Below are 26616 nucleotides of genomic sequence, written 5' to 3'. Positions count from 1 at the left end.
CTCCCTGAGCAGCCCGTCCCAGTATCCAACCACCCTTGATGTGTTGAGGTGACCTGAAATTGGACAAACTTTTAAATTCTGAGATAAGTTACGGCCTGAGCACGGTGGAGGCGGGGAAGGAGCGTTGCCTTGCGCTTCAAGGGAACAGCGTGGAGTTAAAAACCAGCAACGGGAGCTCTGGAAGCGCCGCGCGCGCGGGGCCGGCGGCCGCCTCCGGACTCCCGCCCGCGCGGGCTCCTTTCCGCCGGGGCACCTCCTCCGCCGGTCCCCGATGGGGACGGCCCTTTGTGGCCGCGGCGTCCCCTCAGCCCCGAGGGCAGCCCGCGATCGGTCCCCCACACCCCTGACCGCCCTCCCCGCCACCCGCCCTGCCCTCACGGCGGCCGCCGCCCCCCCCGCCCCGCTCCTTCGCTGTCGGCGCCGCGCGTGCGCGGTGCGCGGCCCCGCCGGGCAGGCGGGCGGGCGGAGCCGAGCGGAGCCGCCGAGCGCAGCCGCGCCGAGCCCCGCGCAGCGCCGGCATTGTGCGGGCGGGCGCCCCGACACACGCACCGCAGCCGCCGGCCGCGCCGAGCGCCGCGTTCCCCGCCGAGCCCGCCGCCCCCCCCCCTCCCCCAGCAGCATGTCGGGCCGGTCGGTGCGGGCCGAGACCCGGAGCCGGGCGAAGGATGATATCAAGCGGGTGATGGCGGCCATCGAGAAAGTGCGCAAATGGTGAGCGGGCCGCGCCGCGCCGGGACCCCCCGCGCCCGCGTCCCCCCCGCGCCTCCCCGCGCCCCGCGCCGGCCCCGCGCGGGGCCGGGGCTCGGCGGCGGCCGCGGGGGGCGGGGAGCCGGCGGCACCCAGCAGCCATTTCGCTCCTCCGCGAGTCACATGAAGGCGGCGGCGGCGGCGGCGGCGTGTGAGGGCGAGAGGCGGCTCCATTGTGCGGGCGAACCCCCTCCCCGCCGCCCCCCGCCGCCCCCCGCACCCCCCGGCCCATCGCACACCCCCGCGGGTCCCGGGCCGGGCGCCACGGCCACGGGCGGGCGGAGAGTCGGGCCCGGCACCTCCCGCCGCCTGCCCCGACAAAGGGCCCGGGGAGCGGGCCCGGGGCTGCCCCGCCGCCCGCGCCGGGAGGAAGGAGCGCTCCAAGAAGTGTTCTGGGAAGAAAAAAAGCCCCACAAAACATGTTAAAAATACCCCCGTAAAGCTCCCGAGAGTTTATTTTGGTTTTTTGTCTCTGCCTGTTTGTTTATTTATTTTACCTCTCAAGTTCCCGAGGTTTGCGCGTAAAAGCGCAGCAAAGCCGAGCGCGATCGTCTCCCACCGGCGCTCCGGGAGAGAGCGCGAAACTGCCCCTGGAACCTCCCTTAAATCGTGTAATGAAAGGTTATACCCCGACCGAATAAGTCCTTTTTGTTAGGCCTTCAGCGTGTTTTGGCCTTTTCCCGCTTTTGTCTCTTTTTTTTTCGGCTTTTGTTAGAAAAACCCTCACGAGGTGTTGAGACAATACAGCGAAGCGGTCGCTGCCGTGTTCTGCACGGTCGGTGCGGGGACCTGGGATGGGATAAAGAGCAGTGCCAGTGTGACTCAAGAGTGAATCTCTCTTCCAGCAAGTTGTGACTGTTCGGTAGTTTTTGTGCGTGTGTACCTTAAAATACTTTCTGTAAACATACGGAATCCACGGGGGAATCCCTTGGGTTAGTGTTGATCTGCATCACTCAGCTGGTTTGTACCTGGTGAAATCAGGGGACACTTCTATTGCAATCCTCAGCTCACGCTTTGTTTGCGTTAAAAGAAGAGGGGGAAATACAGAATTGAATGTGTTCGTTATTGGGGTGAAATAGATTGTTTAAGCTTTAAATGGCCTTGAGCACGGGAACGGGCCCGTTGGCGTGAGCCAGACAAAGAATCGGGACGTGTGTCCAATAACGCCGGGCACGAGATGTGGATTTCAAAGAATCCAGCCATTGTGTGGGGAGCCAGAACAGCCCGGGTGCTTTCAGGAACTCTCTTCTACTCGGGTGGTGTTTTAAGTGCAGTTTGCTGACCGCTGGGCCAGCTTTGGAGGGTCAGAACAATGTCCAGCGGTGTGACAGGACTTTTGTTCCAACAGGAGCGTGGTTGGGTGTGTGGGACTGTTTTGTCTGTAGGTATTTCATTCATGAGCACAACACGCTCCCTTTGAATCCTGGTTTGCAGAATTCGGAGGGCAATGCAGACAGCAGCTTGGCCATTCAACAAAATACCTCGTTTATTTATTTTTTCTTGGCAAGGGCTCTCTGCCATCATGTCAGTTGCTATGGCTCTCTCTGTAAAACAGAAATCTTACGGTATAAATAGGTTTTTCTACACGTTAACCCTCAGGAGAGCCAACTTGCTTTAAAGGGTTCCTGTGTGGAATCATGCAATGTTTCTGTTGGTTATTGTCAGAAGTATTGATATGGCTTTTTGCGTGTGCACCCCACAAGTATTTACATAAACCAATTTCCTTATTTTTAAAGGAATCATAATTTGAAGGTGAATTCCATGATTCTCCCTCTACACCTGCAGTCAAGTACAGTGGGAAATTAGCAAGAGAGATTCTGTGTTTTGTGGTTTCAGTGCTTTGAGAAGACTTGGCTTGTTAAATTGAACTTTCCACACTGGCAATTCCTGCATCTTCAGAAGAGCCACATCGGCAATTTCCAAGTGTGCAGTTTCATTTGCATAATAGAAGCAATTTGTTGCCATCCACAGCTCTTCTGTGGAAATGCAGCCACTGAAAATTAAAATACCTTGCACCCAACATTTCCTAGGACAGAGTTTTGTGAGACTTGCGTGCTCGGAGTGCTGCATGCCAGGGATGAGCAGGGAGGCAGGCGGGGCTGTGAACTCATCTGAGCAGACAGGGGCTTTATCCAGAGCTTTATCCACCTGGGAAGGTGTGCAGCACCTTGCTGCGTGGTATTACTGAATCCCTGTGCTGCCACGTCTGTGAACGTGCCTGCTGGGAAGCAGCTTCCACCAGAACAGACTTCGTTCCTTAGGAAATTAGTGTTCTTGGACAGCAAGCCCTTGGATGCAGGTCCCTTCTTTTCATATCCATCTGCAGCACGTGGCACTTCTGGTTATTAGTGGAACTTAGTAGTAAACAGTGAAGTTGTTACGTTTTTATCTTGAGATTACTGTAACCTTATCTCCTTTGTTTAAACCACTCTCGTGAATGAGCATCTGTTTGGGAAAACACAGAGCACGTGGCTTAGGGAATTCGTGGTTACGTTGTATTCGTGTGGCAGAAAAGTTAAATTTCCACCCTAAGAGAATAGTCTGGGGTTTTTTAACAGTACTTATAATTTTTCTTCAAGTCTGTCTTAAAAAATTCTGAGATTAATTTTTCTCACTGGATTGTGAAAGGTACAGGGTTGGTTTTTGTCTTAAAGGTTGATGAGTACTTGTAAATTCTAAGTGGGCTCTCAAGATGAGAGGGGCAAAAACTATTGTGCCCTCAGCCAGCAATAGAAGAATACTGGAAACATTCTTGGGTTTTATCCAAGTCGGATTTATTAAATGAAGGAAAATACAGACATTTACTGAAAGACAAGTAACGGGCAGGAGGCATAAGTGGTAGGATGTCTTGGGAGGCAGTGAAATAATTTTCATGGGTATGTAGCGCTGCTGGACCTTTGGACAACTGTGCAGACATGTGAGGATTGAGGTCTGGAATACCTGGTAGGAATGAGGAAAGCTCACTGCCTTGTCTTTGAATTCTTTGCAGAATCCTTTGACCTTTCTCTGACCCATCAAAGCCCTAACCTGGGGGTAGTGGTAGCATCTTAGGAAGAAGAGGTGAATCTGGACAACTGATGAAAGTACTTGGAGAAAGTTGAGGAGAAAAGTCCCCACTGGCTGTGTTACCTGGTGCCAATGGTTGGGATTGCTGGCTGTGGCTACTTAGAATTTCTGGGCAATGCTGCTGTAGCTTTTCTGTTCACTGTCTCCATTCAGACTCGCTGAAATGTTTTTGTGTGGTATGGAATGCTCAGAGATTGAGCTTCTGCAGGTTTTGCTGCTCATGCTTCCTTAGAATAGGCTTTTGCTCTGAAATGGAGTTATGACATAGAACTTGTTAACATGATGTGTTTGGAAAAAAGCTGTTTGCTACTCCTGGATTACCACCCTGCTTCAGCCTGGCTGCGTTGGCTCTTTTGGGTTTCCTGCTAAGATTTCAGTTCAAGTAGTGGCAGTTGAAGTAAGAATACCCAGTGTATGTGTGGGAATGTACTGAAGTTTTGTAGTGGCCCAAACACCCTGTTACGATGCTTGAATTATGATACTTTTTTTTTCTATCTTTGATTATTTCTCTCTGGGCCAGGATGTGCTCTCTGACTTCAGTGGAAGCTGGGGTTAAAGGTAGAGTTTTGGCATGTGTAAATGGTTCTCTCCACTGCTAGAAAGGTGCTCCTGGCCACGTGGGACCAAGCAGGGTTTGCTTTAAAACGTGCTGGCCTGTGTAAGGTACAGGGGGCTCTCAAAATGTGCCGTATTTAGGGAAACTCAGAGGGAAGGTGTCTGTAACCACCTGTCCTTGTGCAGTCGTGCTGCATGGCTTTTTATTGTGTTTGCAGCCTGGTCAGTATAAACACCACGTGTGTCTGGGGCTCCTTCCCGTTAGTCACTAGACAGACATCCCCACAGCAGTGGGTGTGCTCGGGAAGGCAAGCCTGCGCCTCAGAAAGTCAGTTGTGCATCTCACAGCACTTTTTCTGTATAATAATGGCATTTTCTTTCCCATTCCCCTCTCTCCTTTGCTTGATCCCACAGGGAGGTCATAATTCTGTGATTTTCACCAAACTCTGTTGCAATGCAAGTGAGTGTGATGTGATAAATTCAGCATTATGACGTCACTTCGTGATCACCAGCAGAAGATGGGGTATGTGGGAGCAAATCCGTGTGTAAACGCAGATCACTGTGATGGATGAGAGCCACAGGAAAAGGCCAAACAAGCGGGAAAGCCTTTTCTTGAGTGATATATTGGCAGCAAAGGCTTTCTGTGTCTGTGCCATCAAATGTTTCTGGCACTCACTGCTGCTGCAGAAGCTGCCTTGACACTTTCTGTATAAGTGTAACGTACACTGTTGTCTTTGCTCACCCGTATATTACTTTTATACGTGGAATCTGATACTCATCTGTGGAGCTCTAGTGTTATTAAACAAAATATAAATATATTTAAGAGTCTTGGGCTCTTTAGAGTGGGGAATTGAGTATATAATGATGTAAGTTCTGGGATATTAGTATGCCTCAGGCATAAGCACTGAAGAAGTGTTGATACTAGTGCTTACCCTATGTACCCTTGGCTGTCCTTTAAATGCTGTGCAGATACAGTTCAGAATTTAAAAATGCTTTAACACAATTTCAGATAGATGTAAGGGTTTGTTTCTGTTGGATTGGTTAGTTTCTGAATTTACTATGACTAAAATATTGAAGATACTTTTCGGTGTGGAAAATTAAAAGAAAAAAGTATTTTTGTGGATATTTAAAGTTTTACCACTTTCTGTTGTTACTCCTGATTCATTCATGGAGGAACAGGAGAGGTATTAAAACAGGCAAAGTTATTATTTTTTTGTAAAGCTGCGGGGTTTATCAGCTAGAAGTGGACAAGTAAAGTTGATCGTTGCTACATTTTTAACCTGATAAACTGTCAGGTTGATGGATTTCCATTAGGCACCTTTTCCAGTCCACCAGTCAATATAGAGACCAACCTGTAGGAATAACAGAGGGTAGTGTGATAACACATTTTGCCTAGTGATCACTTACCAAAGGTGGAATAGGTGATGGGGTGGAATTCTGCTCAGGATCTCGGGATGAGTGGGTGCAACAGTGGGTGCAAATGGGGAGAAACTACTTCAGGTCTCACAAAAGACTGGGCACAGGAGCTCAGGAATTCCTCATTTCCACTCCAGTGCTGGGTCAGGGAGGGTATTTTGTGGTTTGTGCAGCATTTCCCAAACTTCCTGCCATGGGGCAGCATCAGTAAATTGTCAGTTCTCAGGGAATGAGAAGGAAAGTCCCTGACCAGCAGGTTGGGATGGTGTCTATGCATGAGAGATTAAAAAGAGTGGTCAGAGTAGAACTGGGTTTGGGGTGTTTGTTTGCTTGTTTGGATTTTGGGTTTGGTTGTGAAATGCAAAGGCAGTAAGTATTACACATAATATTCTAAGCTCAATTTGCAATAAACATCTTTAATCTTGAAGTTATTTTACCCTGTTGATCTCAAGTGTCTCAAAGTCATTGCGTTTCTCTGTTAACAAATTTGTGTTTGTGCTGCAAATGATTTTATTACATTTTAGAGGAGGTTGTCTTCTTTTTTTCCTACTGATACTTTCGTGGTCTTAAACCTTCAATACTGTAAATGCTCACACGTGTAAAATATTTGCATAATAGCAGTGTGATGTGGGGTTTTCTTTTCAGCCCTGAGTGTTTGCAGGACTGGGATGTCGGTGTACTTCCATCACAAAATATCCTTCTTCCCATTGTTGTCTGAATTACTGTGTATTGAATTCAGTTAAAAAAAATCCCTGTAGCTGAGGGTTATCAAAACTTAAAGTGGTACTTAAGAAGCTCAAAAGAATTAAAATGTCAGGGCTAACTTTAATACTAGAAGGAAAAAGTTACTAATATAGGTTTCCTCCTGTGTTCTACAGTCTGTCCAGTGAAGATGCTGTGTGAGGCTGCTTTGAGATGCTAACAGGTATCTTGAACTTTTGGTTTTCCAGTGCAGCATCTCTAAGTAATATTTTGCTGTAGGAAAAGACTAAAATCTTGATTTTTTAATAGCATTTATTCACCTCTCCCCACACCCAAAACAAAACCCCAGCTGGTTTTATTTCCATAATTTCAAAGGTTTTCCTAAGTAGAGATAAACCTAGTTTGTCTTGTATCCTTAAAAAAACCCCAAATTATGTCATGATCATCACTTCACAATTAAGTATGTTCTCATTATTGACATACCCTCATCTCCACTGTCATTTTTATCGCATGTAGAGCTCCAAATTAGAGTGAAATTGGATTTTGACATACTTTAGCCACCTAGTGTACCCAAATGGTTGTATCCCAACACAATGAGGGGAAATTGTACTCCAGGAAGAGCAGTGGGAAAGAAACAAATCTCAAATAGTTTTGGACTTAAGTTAAAATCTCCTTATAGACAGATCCAAAATGTATCAAATAGTCATATATAGTTTAGGGGTTTTTTTTAATTAAACAGGAAAATGTCTCTTCTAAAGGGAAAATAAAAGATTGGCTTTAGTAGCTAAAACAAATAGGAGGATGTTTGTGGCTGCTTTTGATTCTGGAGGTCCTTTCTAAAAATTAAGCTATCACACATTTGGAGTCACACCCAGCTTCTCCCATCCTGCAAAAAACATTTTTAAATCTTTTTAACCTATAACTGGATCCCAAATCTATTATTTGAATGTGTTTTTTGGAAAAAAATAATGCTTCAGATCTCATGCCAAATTAATTTCAGATGTTCCTGAATATTTAATGGAATCGCTCTTTGTTGTTAACTTCTAATCGATCCATTTGCAGAGCTGCTTTACAAACCCAGGAACCAGCAGTGGGAATCTGTGACCTGAAAACTGATCACAGGCACGGGATGAAATTTCTCTGGCATTGTGGACCTTCTTTTAATATCCTGATGGAGAGAGCTCAGGGAATTCATCCCTCACCCAGGCGCTGAGCATCCCTTCGCTCTCCGCTGTGCCCCCCTGAGGTGGTGCCGCCCTCCAGCCACATTTCCTTCACAATTTGTCAGTGTCACCATTCACGGCTGGCAGGGCCTGCACAGTGCTCCAGGTTATGCTTTTCCCTCTCTGGTAGCCTCAGCCTTGCTTTTCCAGAGAGCTGGGCTCTCCAGAGTCTGGATTCTGCATCACGGCACACGTTGCTTCCAAAGAGGCTGTTGTTCCTATGGCTGGAATTGCAGAGCTGTCTGTCAGGGGTGTGGAGTGAATGTTAAATTGCCAGCAGCAAATTTCTGCCCCAAAATAAACCTCAGATGGTCAAAATGCATCTAGATTTCTGATGCCATTAAACAGCTTCATGACAATCAAAACACACTGGTCTGTCTAAACCCTCTTCTGCTCTCTAGAAACTGAAGTGAAAATTGTAGGCATTAAATCTGCATTTTCAATTGCTGTTCTTCTTAACTGTACCTTTAATCCAGATCTTATTACTGCTACTGCAGTTACTCACCCAGTCAGGTAACAGCCCTGAGAAATCTGGAGGGTAGCAGTGCTCTAACAACTTTGTGAAATGAAAAGAACAATTTGCACAATGCAGTGCTAAAGACGATGTAATAGAGATCATCCTACTTAATAGCCTGTTTAAAGCCTTGACAACTTACAATAGGAGATCACTGTCTTCTGAATTCGAAGTTTAACTTCTCCTGCATTGTAATTTTCTAGGGAGAAGAAGTGGGTGACAGTTGGCGACACATCCCTAAGGATTTACAAATGGGTCCCAGTAACAGAGCCCAAGGTCGATGATGTAAGTATATCCTGCAGTCTCTGCTTTCTCCTTGTGTTTAGGGAAAATCCAAAGAAATATTCTTGGTCTTCTCAGAGCCTTAAGCTAAGGCTGGTGTGGGTCTTGCACGCTCCAGGGAGATGTTGATCTCTACGGAAAGTGATGTTGATGGGTCAGTGGGTGAGTCTTCCTGGAGTCAGCTGGGATCAGTTCTCAGATAACTGTGGAATATTCAGCTTGAAATTGATTGTTTAAACCTTTCTCTAATATAACAACTGGGAAGTTCAGACATTGACCATTTTCCCTCCTTCTACTTGATGTTTCAGAGGAAAGTAGCTGGTTTGGAACTGGGCAGAGTATTCTCTGTTTTGCTCAAAAATAGGTGCAAAACACTGATGTGAGGGCAGGAGAACCCTGTGGAACTGAGATGGCTTGTATTAAGATGTCCAGCCCAAGTAATACAGCACAAACACTTCTATTGCAATGTGTGTTTTCTCTTCATAAATGTTCTGTGTATGCATCATGTTTGTGTTCTTAGTGTGCACTGTTCATGTGGCATAAAAATTGCTGTAAAAATCAAAGTGGGTGGGACTTACAAATTGATTTTCAAAACACTGCTTTTTTTAAAGTTGAAATATTGTAATAGAAAACTAATCCATGATATCATAGTAAAATAATGATGCAGCAGAATATATATGCCAAGTTTGGTGCTCCTTCCTTGGGCTTCACGTGCTTTTACTTTGTTTCTTTCTGTGCCTTTGGTTGTCCCACATATATCAGTGACTGTCAAAGTTGTGGGAAACCTCTTGGGTTCTTCCAGTGCTTGAGCAGCATCTCTGTGAAGTAACCCCTTAGGAACTGGGAAACCTTCTTTACAGAAATCTCTTCATTGTTTCTAGTTGTCAAATGTTAGGTCTTGATTTTTTTATTTATAATACATGGGAGGGGGGGAAGTGTGCTATCTACGTGAGAGAGAGTGCAAGATTTAGTATATTTAGGTTCATGGCTTCTGAAAATCATTTTCCTGCAGTGAAGGTGTTCCTGCAGGATGGGTGCTGTGGGACTTGGAAATAGAATTTCGAAGTGAGCTTCTGGATGAATTTTCAAGGTCACTGGTACCTGAAGTCAGATTCCCTGTTATGAAGAATGGGTTTATATAATGGTCTCTGTGCAGTTTTAATTGTGTTTTCTGAGCCATCATCTGTAGGTTGAGGCTCCAGATTTGCTGAAATTGGGACACTTGTTCAAGACCAGTTACTTTGGTGTCCTACAGTCACACTCTTTTCATGCTGCAGTTGTTGCAGCATTGATGTCACAAAGTTTCTGTCTTCTTGCTCTGGAAGTTCTCACAAATAAAACAAGTGCATGTATTTTACAAATAAATACCAAGCAGGGATAATTTTGGCTATTTAATTTTGTGGACATTCCTTTATATCCAATTTCATCCACTGTGAAGGAGCAGACAGTGTATTTGCTTTTCACTAGAGTAGGAAGATGGGACCTTTCCTGTTTCAAATGGAAGTTGTCTTTGATTTTAGTGAACAGAGATTAGATTTCTTCCCCCCTCATGTGCTGTTCCTAAGACACTGACATTTCTCTGAACTACAGTTAGCTGGGCTCTTTTCCTCCTATTGGGTCTGGAAGGCTGTTCTAGAGCCTCACCACTTTGATGGTTAAACCTTTGTAAAACACTTCGCAGCTTAAATTGCTTGCTGTCATTTTCAATATTTCTTTTGTGGCAAAAGTGTCTTTATTGCCTTTAAAAAAATAACAAAACCAAACCTGAGAGATATTATGACCTCTCTGAACTTTCATTTTGCAAAGGTAAAGAAGTCCATGTACTCTCACCTCTGTTTTGTATATTAGGGAATAAAATCTGGCTTCTCTGAAGAAAAAATACAGTTTAGAAATAACCTAAATAATACATTTAAAATAAAGACAAAAGTCTTTCCCAGATATCACTTGTTGAATTTCTTCTGCAGTCTTAGACAATATTTGATTTTGTTTTAGTTCCTTCCCCTGTTGGAAGACGCTCTCTGTCCAAAAGGATGGGTTGAGAGTGTTCTTCCTGGAGTCAGGCTTCCCATTGTGTCCTCAGCAGGCAGCAGGATCCTCCAAAAGCAGTGCAGCTGCTCCTTCTCCTGGGAGACTGGTTACGTCACCTCCTAATTGGCAATGCTGCATCCCTCGGCAGGCAGAGTTCCCACGTGATGGATCCACGGGCTCTTCCTTTGTTTTAGTGCTTGTGGTCTGTGCTGGGGTCAGTCCTGAGCAGGTTGGGACCAGGTGCCCACGCAGGGCTGTCGTGCTTGTGCTCTTTGTTTTAGGCCAGTCCGATTTTTCTTAATCCATCTTTTAGTTAGAATGAAGAAACAGCATTGGTTGTAGGGAAGGAGGAGACCTCTGCAGTGTTGGTCTTTGAGAAGGAGGTAAAAAGCTGTTTCTTGAGTGTAAAATTCATGATCTTTGTCATTCCTGTGGTGCACAGTGTCTTGGTGTGCTCTTGAAGCTTCCTGATAGGAAAGGGACAATGTACTTGGTTAGGTAGTGGTGTGTTCATACACATAAACTACACAGAGCAGAGCTGGGAGCTCAGAAATAGGGTGTTTTGGGGGATCTCAGCCCTGCCTCTGATCAGGAATATTATTCCCTGTTCCTGATGTAGCAGAGATTCCTTTGACCTTGCTTCTGTAGCTCTTAGGGCTGAGTACAGAGTTGGCAGCAGCACCTGCCAAGTTCTCAGAGTCTGTTGCAGCAAACCCTTTAATCACTGTGCCTCAGATTCCTGTGTGGAGAACCAGGAGGGTTTCTGAGAACTTCTGTGCTTTTTACAGAAATGGTGCAGTTTGAAGATGAAGAACAGAATCACAAAATTGTTCAGGTCAGAAAAGAGCTTTAAGATCATGTTTAGTGCTGTTGTTAGAATTTCCCATAAATCCTAGTGTTCTGTGTCAAGAAGAATGCAAATGGGAAAACAGCCCTGCAGTTATTGGGACTAATGCATTATTGATAATGGCAGTTATTATCACACTGGCTTTATTTCTCACTTGAAATTAAGAGGTGCTTATGGAAGTAATGAGTGATGAGGGTTTTATACTGCAACACGGATTTCTCTTTGTGGTGGTGGTATCTCATTTGCGTGTGATGCCTTTTGTTTTTCAGAAAAATAAGAATAAGAAAAAAGGCAAAGATGAAAAATGTGGCTCTGAAGTGACCACCCCAGAGAACAGCTCCTCCCCAGGGATGATGGACATGCACGGTGAGTGGGAGAAGGGCAGCCCCAGTTCCCCTCCTGCACTGCTCTGCAGGTGTAAGCCAACAACATCAGATCCAGCCTTGCTCCTGTGTGTGGGCAGTGTGATGGAGTCAAGGTGAAAACAGCATCAGATGCTTATTTGGTACCTTGGACTTCTCTCCTGTGGATGTACTAACAGTTGTTTAAACCACATTTTTATTTGGGCTATGAGTGGAGGGGGAAATTGTTAGTGAAGCAAAACAGAAAATTAGAAATATCTACTTTTCAAAATACTACACTGAGGTGAAGTAGTAACTCTGTCGAGTTTGCTGCTTGAAGAACCAAAAAATCCCCAAAGCCTCAGTGGTACCTCCTACAATTAGTGCAGGTTTTGTACTTATTAACTCTGTAACTGATTAAGGTCAAAAGAATTCTGCAAGAGCCAAGAAGGCAAGCTGTGGTTCTGTGTTGTCTTCCTTCTTCTTCAGCCTGATGAAATTAAGTGCTTAAGGAAATATTTTTTGGCTTACCAGTCAGGCACTATTAGGTCAACTTTATTTTATTTATTTTTTTTTTAAAGTGTGACTGTTGAGTGTTAACCTGGTGTTTATTACAGAGGAGTTTGCACAGCTCAGCTCTGTTTCAAGTTTTTACCTTCTGGCTGTTTGGATAACAATTATGGCTGAGAAAACAGCACTATTTGAGCTGATAAGAAGGGATCACTCTTTAGTGGGTTGTAAATTTTTCATTTCAGTTTTATTTGCATTTCTATTGCCTCCTGGTTGGTTTTTGCAGTGTTCACAGCAAGTATGGTCTTGCAATTAAAGGATTGAGCAGGATTTTCACAGATCTGCATTAATTTTTCATCTGTTTCAAACTTCTTGACTTTTTGCCTTGGTCAGATAATTAAATTTTTTTAAGTCTTGTTGCTCCCATCCACAAGGTGAATATACTACTTGCTTTTTTATCATATATAATTTATGTTTTTAAGACAGACTGTACAATTCCATGATAAACTTAATCTGATCTCTGACTACAGAGACAATATCTGTGCTGCAGAAACTTACTGTGATCCAAGTCTTTGAGGGCTTGGGAATTCCCTGGACAATTATCCCTTAGAAACTATTGATATTGGGACTGGATGTTACGTTTTATCTTGATGGGGTTTTTTTGAGGGGTTTTGGGCTGGGGTTTTTTTTGACCTCCAGGACACATTTCAAAAACCATCTGCTCATCTGAACAATGGAGTGATGGGTATTTGTAAATCTGAAGTGTGAACACTTGATTAGCCCTTAATGAGACTGTCACTTCAGTTGATCTGGTTTATTCATACTGCAAAATTCTGGGTTCTTTTGGATGAGAGCTGAGTAAAACACTCTTGGTTTTGATGTATAAAATTAGTTCGAACCTGTTTTTTGAAGTTTTCTGATTTTTAGTAACTGCTAGAAAACTCCTTAGGCTGGTGTGGAAAAAAGTTAGATGTAGTGTTAGTCTGAATGCTTGGACTTGATCCCTAATGAGCTAAATTATATCATGTGTTACCAGGGAATAACACAGGAAAAATATGGAGGAATTAAGGTTTGCTTTGTGCCTTGTCACATTAAACTTCCTTGTTTTTCACTCTTTTGTTAACAGATGACAATAGCAACCAGAGTTCAATAGCTGATGCTTCTCCAATAAAACAAGAAAACAGTAGTAATTCAAGTCCAGCACCAGAGCAGAACTTGGCAACACAAGCAGACGGCACTGAAGTCAAGTCTGACGAAACTCAGGCAGAGGCAAAGGAGCAGCCTGGCTCAGAAGGTAAGCTGGGAATGCCACCTTCAAAGCCAAACAAAAAAATGTTATCCTTTAGTGTGTCATTTATTTGCTTATCCACTTTGAGAACTGAAAAAAATAACATTTTGAAAGAGATGGTTGCTGAATTCTCAGCATTTATGTGAAAATGGGCCACAATGTCTCTGACTTCCTGATGATCCTTCATACAACTGGAAAGGTCACATTGACATTCAGGGTCTTTTCAGAGAGAAACAAAATACTTGGTTTATTGTTGTCATAATCTCAGCCTTGAAAGAAGAAATAATTTATAAGTGAAAGAATTCTTCATCTTTGAAATGGCGGCTACCATGTAATCACACAAACCCTGGAGGGTATTACTTTGTGTGGGTCTGTGAGTGTTTGTTATCTAGTAAGAAAGTGAAATAGAGGTGAGATAATTTGAAATTATTTTTTAAAATTGTCTAAACTATAATGTAAGCTTTCTTTTTTCTTAACCCTGCTAATTAGTTATTCAGGAGTGAGCTCTGAATTCTGTCCTAATTTTCTAAAAGCATTACAAGATTGTACTGCCGTTGTGCACAGATTAAAAATACATGTGGGTTAAGAGATTGTTCTGAACCTCACTCTTTAAATGGTATTTTAGGTAATTGAAAAGTGCTCTGTGTTTATATTCGTGGAAAGATAACTTCCTTCGTCCTATTATTACAGATAAAAGATGTCCTTAACACCATTCTAATGATTTGGTTGCAGAATTCTTCCCATAGCAAAGCAATTAAATTAGTTCTTCACTCAGTATATCCAGTGACCAATTTAAATTTAGAGCCTTTATCTCAGTAACACCGGTGGTGAAGTATGTTAAATATTGTCATTGTTAACTGGGGCTAAAATTTGACAACAGAACTGTCACCAAATTGGAATAAATCAGAGCACCATTTCCTTCAAAGAAAATCTCAGCTTGCATATTTGGCCACGTTAAATGGTAAGGGTTTACTCCCAGGAGTAACACTGGCTGAACCTGGTGATGTGAAGTCGTTACAAAGCTCCCCTGGCTAAATTTAGGTTCAGGGAAAATCACACCCAGTCCTCTGGATTAGCTCCAGAGTCAGTTACTGTAAAATGAAAGGGAGATATAATGGTAAAAAAATACCTGTTGTTAATGTGGTTTTTTATTCTATTGGTTATGTGCTGTGTTATACAGTTTAGTAAACGTTTATCTACCAAAGGGATCAATCAGAGCCCTGGAATTGTGACATTATTCAACTGGACAGGGTTAAGGACCTTGCACCTCTATCTCACATTGCTCCACTGAAATCAGGAAGGTTCTTTTAAGCCAGAGGACAGTTTGGGTGGGCAGAAATGCCTAAGGAGGACTTCTTAAACCAAACAGGTGCACTGAAAACAGTTTGCTGTGTGAACAGGCATTGGGACTTGGCTGTTAAAAATACAGGTCCCCTTGCCCAAAGGTCAGCAGCAGCCTGAGTGTATTGTCAGGAGCACCTGGAAGAGAACAGTGGCCATGAGGTGTCTGTGGTGGGGAGATGGGCACGTGGCAGAGCTCCTCAGCTCAGTGTCTGCTGAGACAGACACTGCAAAAATTCAAATTGAAATTCCTTTTGACCCTTGGGACTTCTTTCTCTATCAGCATGGAGATGCTTTTCTGGTGAGACATGGACAGGAAGAGGATTCTGACCGAGTTTGCTGAGTGTGATCTTTGAGATGCTCATCATGGGCATTGCTTGAACTCAGAAATGCTTGTGATGCTTTTTATACAGTGTGTCACAAAAATATCCATTACTCACTGGTTATATCATCTTTGTTAACCAAAGCTGTCCAGAATTGTTTTGATCTTGCATTGCTCTTCATCTGGAATAAATTCAAGTTTCTTGGGTCAGGGATCTATGGAGGCATCGCTTCATAAAACTTCACACACACTTCTGAGAATTTAAGTCAAAAAGGATTTTTAAATGAGGTGAAGGAAAGAATGGGGTCCTTAAACTGTTCCTGAAGTGGATACTGGAGGAACTATAACTGACCTTTCACAATCAGAGGGGTTTGGATGGTGAAGTTTTTTGTTTGGTTTGAGGTTTTTTGTTGATTCTCTGCTTCTGGACACACTTTGTTAAACTTCCAGGGATCTTTAACCTGTGAAGACATTTAAAGTGCCCTGGCCTCTCTTGAGTGAATGGATGCTTTAGCCTTGAGTATTCTTTAAGTCATGTTTTGAGAGAGATAAGGGTTTAAAAAACCAACTAAACAAAACCAAAAAACCCCAAAACAAAACTAAACCCAACAACAAAAAATCCCAATGAAAATTGAAAACAAGAACAGGCTGGGAGACTTCTCCACAGCTGTCCACCAAAATTAAACATTCTACAACCTTAATGGTTAAGCTAGTTAGCTGAATTTCTAAATTCTATCTTAAAGTAGTATCAAGCAAAAAAGTGGATTTTAACTATATGGCTGAATTTTGATCCAGGTAATTTTATTCTCTCCCTAGCCACACAGCTTTAGACCTTTTAGTTATCACAGTTCAGCCCTTTCTGTAGCAGCCTTTTCCTTCTGCTTTGGAGGAAGTTTGTTTGCAGTCAGTTTGTGTTGAGACTTGTTTGCTGCTGGCCCTGACACTGCTGGGTGAGGGTGTGTGGGAGCCTGGCTCCCTCTAGGGTCTGATCCCAGGGTTCTGCTGCCGGCACTGGGAAGGAGAAGCTCTGCCAGCAGCCACGTTGTGATCCTGCACTTGGAGCTTAATTCATGATATTCACACAGTTATGTATGTTATCATTAACCATTACACGTGGGTGAAATGCCTGTGCTTGGGATGCTGCTGATGGGAAGCCATCCTAAAAGCTCCTGCTGAATGCTTTCATTTGTTTGCTTAAAATTGTTTCTTGAAATTTCAGATACCTCTGATGAACAGAATTCACAGTCTTCAATGGAAAATTCCATGAATAGTTCAGAGAAAGCAGAAATTCAGTCCTCTGGAGAAAATGATATAATTACAGAGGCATCTAAAAACTCTCAGGTAACTTAAAGTGCAGAAGCCCAATTACTTGGATTTTGGAAAAGAGTATTTTTACTAAAAAAAAAAAAAAGTAAGGAGGCCAGTTATATATTTAGAATAATTTCCAAAGGTGACTGGCTACTTGGATTTCACATAATTGGAACAGTAAGACCAGATTGGTCTGTTTGAGTTTTTGGTTATTAAAAACCAGTCTGTGTTTTGTAATGGAATAAAATTTTACATTAATAAATTGCTTGGACCAAACCTACTGAGCAGGCCCCTTTGAGGACCATTCAGAGGTAAAATGCCTTCTACAAAGGTAAATGCATAGGCAGTTAGGAAAGTTAATTTTTATAGATTCAGTGGATGAGATGTTTGGATATTTATTCGCTGATACACTGAAAAATTCTGGGTAGGTGGGAGAAAGAAATTATCCTTTTAGGTGTGCCCTTCTCAGGGCAGGACAACTCCAGATCCTCAGGGAGCACTGCTCTGTCCATTGGTTTTCCTGTGGGTAGTGGTTTGTTCCAGTGCACACCTGGCACTTCCCCAACCTGCCTGTTCTGAACTGTAGAGGTTGCTCTGGCTACAGCAGGAGAACATCCCCGTGTGCTTGGGGCAGGGTGACCCTGCTGTTCCTTGGAATATTCACTGTGGTTTTTAGCCCGGAACTAAAATTTTGCCCTTTGTAGACGACAGCAAGTGTAAAGATGTCGAGGTAAGAAGTAAGTAGAGGAGTGATTTCAGGAAGCAGATGCACTTGGGAATGTTGTTCTGGCATCCAGGGATGCTTTGGCTGTCACACGTGACATTTTGGTGCTGTTTGTTTGATGTTTATGGTGCCTCAACTTCAGTGCAATGATAACGTGGCTGTTTTTCTTTTCCCCCTCATTAAGGACTCTGAAGGAGTGCCACCTTCTAAAAAGATGAAAGTAGAGGCTTCCCAACAAAATGTTGAAGAGATTTAGACTATAGATTTTTCTGGTCAGATTTTATGTAAGGTACATCAGTGGGCTTAATTATAGAACAACCTTACTTAAGCATCTTCTCTTGGATGAGGACAGAACTCCTAACTTTTCAAGTTACCAAGCAAAAATCCAAGAAAGCCTAACAAAGGTTTAACTTCTCAGACACTGAAAACTTTTTCCTGTGAAACAAACATTGAGAACTTTTAAGTTACTGTCTCTGAAATGGTTGGAGTAAACAACTCAGGAGGGGTCTACGCACTGTTTCTAAAGTCAAAATTACAATTATGTTGCTGCTGTATTTTTTTTTCATTTCTCTATTTAACATTGTAAGATATTTAAGGATGGTACAGGTCAGGTATTAGCTTTCATGTGAAGTTCATTGTTCTGGCGTGATGTCTGCTTTTGTTTTGTGCCTTGTGTTCTGAAAACAGTGCTAACTTTTAAAAGTTGTTTTGCAACTGTCTCCTTTGCAAAGTGGCCTATGTTTGTATAATGCCATGTAGTAAGGCTTTTTTTTTTCTTTTTTTTCTTTTTTTTTTTTTTTGGTTGTTTGTTTGGGGTTTTTTGTTTCGTTTTTAAGTTTTAAATCCCTGGTGCTTAAATTTTTAAACAACTATAGATCAGGAAGCCATTTTCACTCTTGGAGTCCAAGGAGAAAAAGGAGCTTGATGTTTTATTTTAGCAGCTGTAGTGGAGATCTTTTATTGAATGCATGGCATTCGCAACTGTAAATTTGGTCTTCTAAATACTTAACTTCATCAGAAGTTAACATGATCTGTTTACCATTTATAGTCCAGATCTGAATATATACTATAACACAGGCACTTAAAATACTTACGTATTAGGTCCAGATCTCTGTACTGGGTACAACTTTACAGAAAAGTTCCACTATGTACATAAATAGGATCAAAGGGATTGATGCACAGTCAGTTTATTTTCAATTGGTCTTTTTTGATATCATGTTTTCACTGAACTGGATTTCATTGTACTGTTTCATTGTGAGATGTTTACTTCTGTGTTCCAGGAAAATACTGTATTGGGGGTTTCCTTTTCTCTTTCAGCAAGTCTTGTAAATAAGCCTTGTTGTCTCCATAGTCCCCACATCAGTTAGAAATGTTCCTTCTCTCCCAACTAAAGTGTGCTTATGCTAAACTTGATGGAAAGGCACGAGGTAGGTGCAACTCCCTTCAAATTCGTGGCGAGCAGAACCATCTGCATCAGGTCACAAGGGTCTGGTCTTCCAGTGGGCTTTGTACTTCCAGGGAATAAACCCCCGGTGTCGGTGGAACCGCTCGTTTCCCACTTCCATGCACACACACACATCCATCCATATGTACATACTGCTGGATCAGGCCCTGACTCTGTCCTCACTTGGCGTGGGAGATGGAACTTGTAATTTAAACTATGATCTCACAGCTCTGGAAATGGTTGCGTGTAGTTTGTAAGCTGAAAACTGTAAATACTTTTTTAGGTGAAAAGGAGAAATTGCTTCCAGTCGATACATTTTCATGATTAGCTCTTCATGAAGCTTATTTAGGTTGGGATTCTCCAATAGTGAAAATGGCTTGCACTTAGACTACTGCATTACATTTGCAATTACCACTTTATTAGGAAAAGCAATGAGGAATTGGGGGGAGGGAACAGAGGGAGGGAGGAGTGGGGAGCCAATACTGACCTTCCGTAAGATGCTTGTAGGACTGAACTCCACGTAACCTATGACACTCAGTTTCAGAACTTTTCCTTTATGATGAAATAAAACTTTTTTGGATTTTAACTGAATAAAATCGGATTGCAAATCATTCATGAAAACAGCGTGCTCCCTAATAAGCTTTTGGGATTTCTGGTCTGATCATGAAGTCCGTTAACATCCTGAAAATAAGGAAATGAGGAGCCAAAAACTGAATTTGCACAATATATGCAATGAAACGGTAGAATTCTCTCTTGAATTGTGTGTATGCCTAAAATGTGGATAACTGGTCCATGATGATTGATTTGTATGTATATTACATTCAGATTTAAGTGATATTTTGTGAGAAGTTCTATTGATATATTAAATGGGCAAATCTAGAAAGATTCAAACTTTTAAAATATTTTTGATTTACTAACTTTTTGTTGTTTTTAATGCTAAAACAAAACAAATCTGATGCCACCTTTGACAACTAGTCGTGTTTACTAATCCCTCTCTTCAGGTGCATCGCAGCAAGTTTTTAATTTTCATTTTGTAGACGTTTCCAAGGGAGTAAATAGACTTTTCATTTAGGAACTAATTCCTGTACTTTAGGAAGAAATAAAATATATAAATAGCACTAAAAATACCTCAAATTTTTCATTAGATAGAAGCATTTATTGGCATTATTGACATCAACAGGTTTAATTATAAACTTCCTTTTCTCTCCTGTGGCTTCTGCTCAGAACTGTTCATTGTTCTGTGGCTTACAAGACAAGGCATCATAACCATCTTCCCTAGAGGCTTTATTTCTGAGGTAGGAATCCTTTATTTACAGCTTACAGAGAATACATTCAGATCTTTTATTTTAACCAGAGATTCTAGTGACAACAGACAACTGAACAAGCAGATAGATTTGGGTTCCTTAGACCTGTTATTGTCAGTCTCTAAGGGAAGAGACTTTGACATTATCTGGTATGAAGAAATCCAAAATAGTGTATAAGACTGTTATTAGTCTTTTTTTGAAGTGCCTGATAACATTTATGGGCCAACGGATGTGATTAAACACATTTTAATGCCAGAAAGTACAGATGGGACCAAACCAGAATATGGAATTCAAATCCACCTGAGGTTTGAAACGAGATCTAAATCCAGCTGGTTTTGGCTTGGACCTATCTCTACCCGAAACTTGTTTTATGAACTCACTGTAAAAGGGTTTATTGAAAGCATTGAGAGGTGGAGCAGGAGGAGAGATGTAATTTTCTTCAAGATGACTGAAAGTTCTCATACAGCTGATGTTTTAGAAATAGTGCAAATATCAAGAAGTGCTTCCTTGCTACAATGCTGAATGTTGGAGCTTCAGTTACAGATAAATAAATAAAAAACTAAAAAAGAAAAAAAAAAAAAAAAAGGAAAAAAATAAAGAAACTAGAAGCAAGCAAGTAACTTAGCTGAGTTTGTGGAACACGTGGGAAGGCCTTCCAGATAAGCGATTTACTCAGCCAAACATTTTATAGCAGAACTATTCCTTGGAATTTTTATGCTTGGGAAAGTAGTTGTTAAAACATTCCAAAAAGTGCTGGCACTTACAAAACAACAAAAAAAAAAAATAAATCAACAAGGCAGTATAAAATATCGGTTTTGGGTGGCTATCTTCATACATAAACATTGTCATGTTTTGGAATGTTCTTTATATCTAAGGGCCTGTTAGAAGGTGTAAAGAATTTTGTTTTCTTCAATACCTAATCGTTTTCCATCTTATGATTTGTGTGTGTGTGTGTTGTACAGCAGTATAATTTTTCACTTATTTATTCCATCGGTAGTTATGGTTTGTACAATGTACAATGGTTTCATTTCAAAAAAAATAAAATAAAAAATCACAACACGAATGCTGTGTGAATAATTTTTATCAAGAAACTTAACCTCAGTTTGTTTTGGTTTGGTTTTTTTTTTTAATTTACAATAAATTTCTGTTTTTTATAAATGGCATTTTTAAATGTTCATTTGTGGTGCTGTCTTGTTTGGTAATGTGTAAAATGATTCACCTTTGAGCAGTCCAAAGGTGTCTTGACAGTGTGGTGGGGCAGGCGGCGGTTGTAAGAACAACAAACAGAACAGATATGGCCCATGTAATTACAGCAACCTGCAGAATAACGTGGTAATTTAAGTACCAAATTCCTCATTTTTTACTCAGGTTATGTGTTGCAGTAACTTAAATTGGAGGGAGGAGGGAGGGCAGAGTGTGGAAATGTGCTTCAGTTTGGATACAAGCTCGAGTCCGATGCTTGCAAGGGTAAAACTCCTGAGGAGTTTTGGAAAGATTCTTTACATTCAAGGTGGATATAAAGTGTCCAGCTTATTTTTAGTGTTCTATGTGCTCTGTCCCAAAGTGGCCTGTGGTTCCACAGGCAGCTGGACTGCCCTGCTGGCTCATTGCTCCCAGAGGGGCGAGCCCAGCCTGCCTGCTCCCAGTTGGGTTTGTTCCCTGCCTTGCATTTGCTGGGGTGCTCATAACATCCCCATTAACCCCTACAGTTCACTAATCTGGGAAGAAACTGCAATGTAGTTGGTTTTTTTCCTTCTCCAGATCAGTGAATTGAACTAACAGACGTATATAAAGGAGTTACATACAGGGTGGAACTGGAGAGAGAGAATACAGGTTGCAGCAAGGATGTAACTCAAGATGGGTCCCAGAAGGAAAGGCCTCTGAACAGGTAAGGCTTGTGCCAGGGAAGGGTGAAGGAGCAGCAGGAGCCTGGAGCAGGGCACACACAGGTTGTCCCTGTGGTTTTCCTGGGAGCAGGACGGCCAGCAGAGCCTGCCCAGAGCCTGCATCCAGCCCTGTCTGAGGCTGGGAGGAAGCTTCCCTGAGCTCTTTCCCTCATCAGTATGGGAATGCTTATCTTCCTGTCTGTAGATTTAGGAGGATAATCTCTCACCACTAAGTAGTGTGGAATACACTGTGGGTATGTCTTTGAACAGCTTGAATGTCTCTGCTCACTGTGTGTTGCAGTGCAGTGCTAAGTCCTCCTCCTGTGCTAAAAGCCTTGTTCAAGGAACTGATGTTCCTTGATCAAGGAACGTCATCAGAAGACAGAGGCCTGTGTTTCACCTCTCACTGGGGATTGATGAAAAGAAACAGTAAGAAAAAACATATTCCAAAGATGCTGCTGGGGCCTCTTAGTATTTCCCTGTGCTTCCTGGAATTCCTTACTGTGGAGGAGGAGTGGAGAACAGGCAGGCTTGACCTGGTACTGATCAGCTAAATGCTGATCTTAAGGCAAACCAAGAGATCTGTTTCCAAAATAACTGGATTTATTTTAAGGGATGCCCCTATCCTTGCACCTGACTAGAGGAGAAAACCTTGAACTTTGTGAAATGTTAGTTGTACCTTAAGGCTGCTGCCTGTGCCATAAGTGATGGTTGGTACTGCTACTCTTCCTAGAAAATTGCATTGTTACCTAAATTTATTTTGACAAGTTATCCCTCTTTTCCTATGGGATGAAGCCTGCGTGGCTTGCTTAGAATTAAGTGAGGTAAATGTATAGGCTGTTGTCATGAAAGTGTTACACAGTGCTGTTACTGAGGTGTCATGATTTTTTTAGTTCAGGTTTAGTTCTTGAACTACATGGAAGACTTAAAATAGATATTGTAAAACTGTGAATGTTGTTTTGAAATGTTTGTGGGGTTTTTTTGTACTTAAAGTATTCTCAGTCAGAATGCCTTGCTGGGAGATAGCTTTTTTTTTCTATTTTTTTAAGTAAATGTTAATATAAGGTAGCAAGAACCAGCTTTGAAGCTAAATATGACTGGCCTTCAGAATTTGAGTCGTATGTGATGCTAAGTAAGAACTGCATGTTGGTTTTGATTTTTAAAGATCTCTAAGAGAGCCCTCACATGATGTGGCCATGCCTTCCTGCTGCTTTCATGTGTGGGGGAGTGTTTGACCTACCACTCCTCCCCTAAACACAGTGATCAGCCTTGATTCATGCTAATGGGGAATGCTGGATCATTGCATGGGCGTAATTGGGATACTGCAGGAATGCTCTTCTTTGCATGCCCAAGACTTGCTCTCAATCTCTTGAGTTTCCCTTGATCTTATTTCTGGTTTTACGAAGCAGAGAATGTAGCACGTGGCAATTCAGTGTTTGGAGGTTTTTTTCCCTCCTGAGCATGGCTGTGTAGACAAGCCTGTTTTTACATTTTAAGTATGAGGTCCTAGAACTGAAATAATATTCACAATTTAGCATCAATGTTTTGGAGTATGGCATGTAGGATAGCTCTCTTGGTGATGGAGGTTTGCTCTACAGAGGACACTCAAGGCCTCTTCTCTTGTCTTTGTGTACACATAGGTACAGGTATGAGGTTTGTGCTGTAGGATGCTGCTCTCTCCCCTCACCAGCCCTATTGCTGTGCTTTCATGTTGACCTACAAGATCCATTGTTTCCTTTATGCTTTTTTAAGAAGGATGAAATCTGATCTTTCCTTCCCCTGGAACAATTGTGGTTCCTTCACAAGCGCCACTGAGCAGGTACCGTGGGGTGTGAGCCACGAGCCTGGCAGAAGAAGCTCCGTGTCCTGCCCTCTCTCTGACTCCAGCAGTGCTTGCTGCAGGTCTCCAGCTTCTTCTCCAGGTGCCCTGGCTTCTTGCAGATGGCTTCTGAAAAATAATAAGCAATTTAGTGTATTAAAGACAGTTTAAATTAGGTACTTTAGCACAATTGCTATTTTGTCAACATTCTTCAGCCAGTTCTGGGCTATTCTCTACATTTTCATGTTCCTCACAGTCCCTTAAGTTTAGGAATGTTTTACAGAATCACAGAATTGTTGGGGATGGAAGGGACCTCTGGAGATCGTCCAACCCCCCTGCCAAGGAAGGGTCACCTGGAGCAGGTGACACAGGGACGTGTCCAGGTGGGTTTGGAATGTCTCCAGAGAGGGAGACTCCACACCCTCCCTGGGCAGCTGTTCCAGGGCTGTTCCACCTCTGTGGAAAGAAGTTCTTCCTCATGTTGGGGTGAAACTTCTTGTGTTTGAGTTTATGGGGATTTTTTTAAACTCCTTGACCTGCCGGATGAAGTGCCCTGCTGGCTCATTTATACCAGTTATGCTCAGCAGGAGCGGGGTTAGGGTCAGGGTTAAATTAATTAGGGCTTAATTAAACCAAGCATTAACTGCCATCTCCCAGCAAGGCGTTCTGACTGCGGCTATCCTAAGCACAAAAAAAAAAAATTAAAACATTTCAAAACAGCAACAGCAGCGGGGACAGCGCAGCAGCACCAATATCTTCTGCTTTTTTTTGTGATCCCGGTGGAACCTCGGGGAGGTGGGGGGTCCCTTGTGGGCTTCGGGGTGGGTGACGATGACCGGGGTGTGTGACGGTGACCGGGGTGGGTGAGGATGAGCCGGGTGGGTGAACTGACCCGGGTGGGCCGTGCCTCCCCCGAGGCCGCGCCGCCTCAGGCGGGGCCGGTGCCGCGGGGGCGGCGGGGTCTGAGGGGAAGGGCGGCGGCGGGGCCGCTCCGTCTCCTTTAAGCGCGGCGGGGGCCGGGCCGGGGCGGAGCGGGGCGGTGGCGGCGCAGAGCGGGCGGCGGGCTCGGCCGGGCGGCAGCGGGGCCATGGCCGCCGACGTGTTCATGCGGCCGGCGCGGCTCCTCGGGGCGGCGGGGCCGCTGTCCCCCCGCACCGAGCCCGACGAGGACTCGTCGGACACGGACGACGGCGGGGCCTCGCCGGGCGGGGGACGGCGGTGCGGGCCGCGCCGGGGGCAGCCCCCGGGCCCGCAGATCATCCACTCGGGGCACTTTATGGTCTCGTCGCCGCACAGCGAACACCCGCCCAAGAAGGGCTACGACTTCGACACGGTCAACGAGCAGACCTGCCAGACCTACCAGTTCGGGGCGGCCCGCGGCGGCGGCGGCGCCGGCGGCCGCCTCAGCATCGACGCGTCCCTCACGAAGCTGTTCGAGTGCATGTCCCTGGCCTACAGGTACCGCCCGGAGCGGGGCACGGCCGCGGGAAAGCCCTGGCGGGGCCGAGCGGGGGCACCGCGCCGGGGGCCCGGGGCCGCCGTGAGGGGCGGGGGCGCGGCCCGGGCGTCGCCCCTCGTTGGGGACCCCCCGAGCGGACCCGAGCCGAGCCACGCGCGGGGGGTCGGGGCCGCTTTTGTGTTCAGTGAACTTGGGGGTCCCCGCGGGTTCTTTCCTTAGGCCTGAGGCCCGTGGATTAGAGGGGGCCGGGGGGGCTGTCACTGCCTCCCCCCGGGATGAGGGGTCCAGCGATGGGGGGTGAGGGGTGAGGGGTCCCGGCTCCTGGTGCCGCTGGGAACCCTCAGCATCCCACGGCCAGGCTGGGAGCGAGTGGGAGCCTCTGGTGCTGAACAGTCCCTGGAGAAACCCTTAAAGGGCAAAGTGAACCCTCGTGCCCCGCTCCATGTGAAACCCGGCCAATTTTCCTTTTTTCCCCTCCCCAAATTTTATTTCTATAACAAATTCAAGCCAACGGGCTCTGTCGCTGTTTCCTTTGTTCCTGTGGTGGTTGCAGCTGGCAGCAGCACTTCCTGGATTTATCTGCACCTTTTGCTCTGACTTCAGTTGTGCTTTTCATCCCTTCTATAAGGCGTTATATTCACATTTATCCCCTTTGTCTGTCATCCAAAATGGAGGCAGAGCTGTGGAATAGAAGTGTTTTGGAAAGATGTGTGTCTGCTGGAGCCTTTTGTTCCGTGTGATATAGCAGAAATTGGATCCAATCTGATGCTCTCTGCTGAGCGTATTTTGGAAGTTGATTAAAAGGGATGATGGAAAATACCTCTGAGCATATTAACAGAAATATTTATTTCCATTTATAGGAACCACGTTAGCTTACTTAAAGAAAATTAACTTTTGCCTACTCCAAATTCCTCTTTTTAAGTATTGCTCAATGAAGGGGAAACAATAAATCTATCTGTTCTGTACAGCACTGAGAAGGTGTAATGTAAGTAATCTTCAAATTTTTATAATATTTGCTGAGCACGGTATTAGTTATTGGCAGGAGAGCGAACCTCAGATAAGGTGTGTACAGCAGTGGACATAAATACTTTGCACTTCCAAAAGGAATAAAAATGTAAACCTTAATGGAAAATTAACCAGTCTGCCTTTATTGTACAAGCTGGGTGGAACATGCAGAGGAACCACAAGTATTACAAGGGCCATAAAAAGACTGCTCATGTGCAGCTGCTCATCGGCCTCTATCAGCTTTGTTTTGTTTTGTGCTTCTACTTGTGTGTCCTTGGGTTTTGAAACTGAGGATCACATCTAATGCAAAGGAGTAATTCTGTTACACTTATTGACGGTGCTGAACTTGGATGCAGATGCACAAATTGAGCATCAAATCTATTTTAGAAGAAATAATTTTATCCTGCTTGCTGGTGGTAGTATGAGACAAGGTGCAGAAAATATCTTCTCTGAGGCTGCCAAAGAAAAGCACATTGTTAATGCTT

At 43.8% G+C, this 26616-nt stretch overlaps 2 protein-coding genes and 1 long non-coding RNA gene across 3 annotated transcripts in view; 2 read left to right on the top strand and 1 right to left on the bottom strand.

Annotated features, from left to right (window-relative positions):
• The first annotated feature begins 465 nt into the window (after positions 1 to 465).
• On the top strand, positions 466 to 21025 carry BCL7A (BAF chromatin remodeling complex subunit BCL7A). Its single transcript, XM_064675055.1, has 6 exons — positions 466 to 711; positions 8427 to 8508; positions 11650 to 11746; positions 13358 to 13525; positions 16402 to 16523; positions 17399 to 21025. The coding sequence occupies exons 1-6, from the start codon at positions 620 to 622 to the stop codon at positions 17468 to 17470; spliced, it is 633 nt and encodes a 210-aa protein (XP_064531125.1). The 5' UTR covers positions 466 to 619; the 3' UTR covers positions 17471 to 21025.
• On the bottom strand, positions 19793 to 25603 carry LOC135424141 (uncharacterized). Its single transcript, XR_010435093.1, has 2 exons — positions 25028 to 25603; positions 19793 to 23796 (listed from the first exon to the last, which is right to left on the bottom strand). It is a non-coding gene; the product is annotated as an uncharacterized LOC135424141 (long non-coding RNA).
• Positions 24738 to 26616, top strand: part of MLXIP (MLX interacting protein) — a 47166-nt gene continuing 45287 nt past the window's right edge. The window contains exon 1 of the mRNA XM_064675041.1: positions 24738 to 25125. Within this exon, the coding sequence (XP_064531111.1) occupies positions 24755 to 25125 (371 nt within the window). The 5' untranslated portion in view covers positions 24738 to 24754. The remainder of the gene's footprint in view (positions 25126 to 26616) is intronic.

The sequence above is a fragment of the Pseudopipra pipra genome, chromosome 18 (genome assembly GCF_036250125.1).
Source record: "Pseudopipra pipra isolate bDixPip1 chromosome 18, bDixPip1.hap1, whole genome shotgun sequence".
Taxonomy (NCBI): Eukaryota; Metazoa; Chordata; class Aves; order Passeriformes; family Pipridae; genus Pseudopipra; species Pseudopipra pipra.
This window is presented reverse-complemented; position numbering and strand designations above follow the sequence as displayed.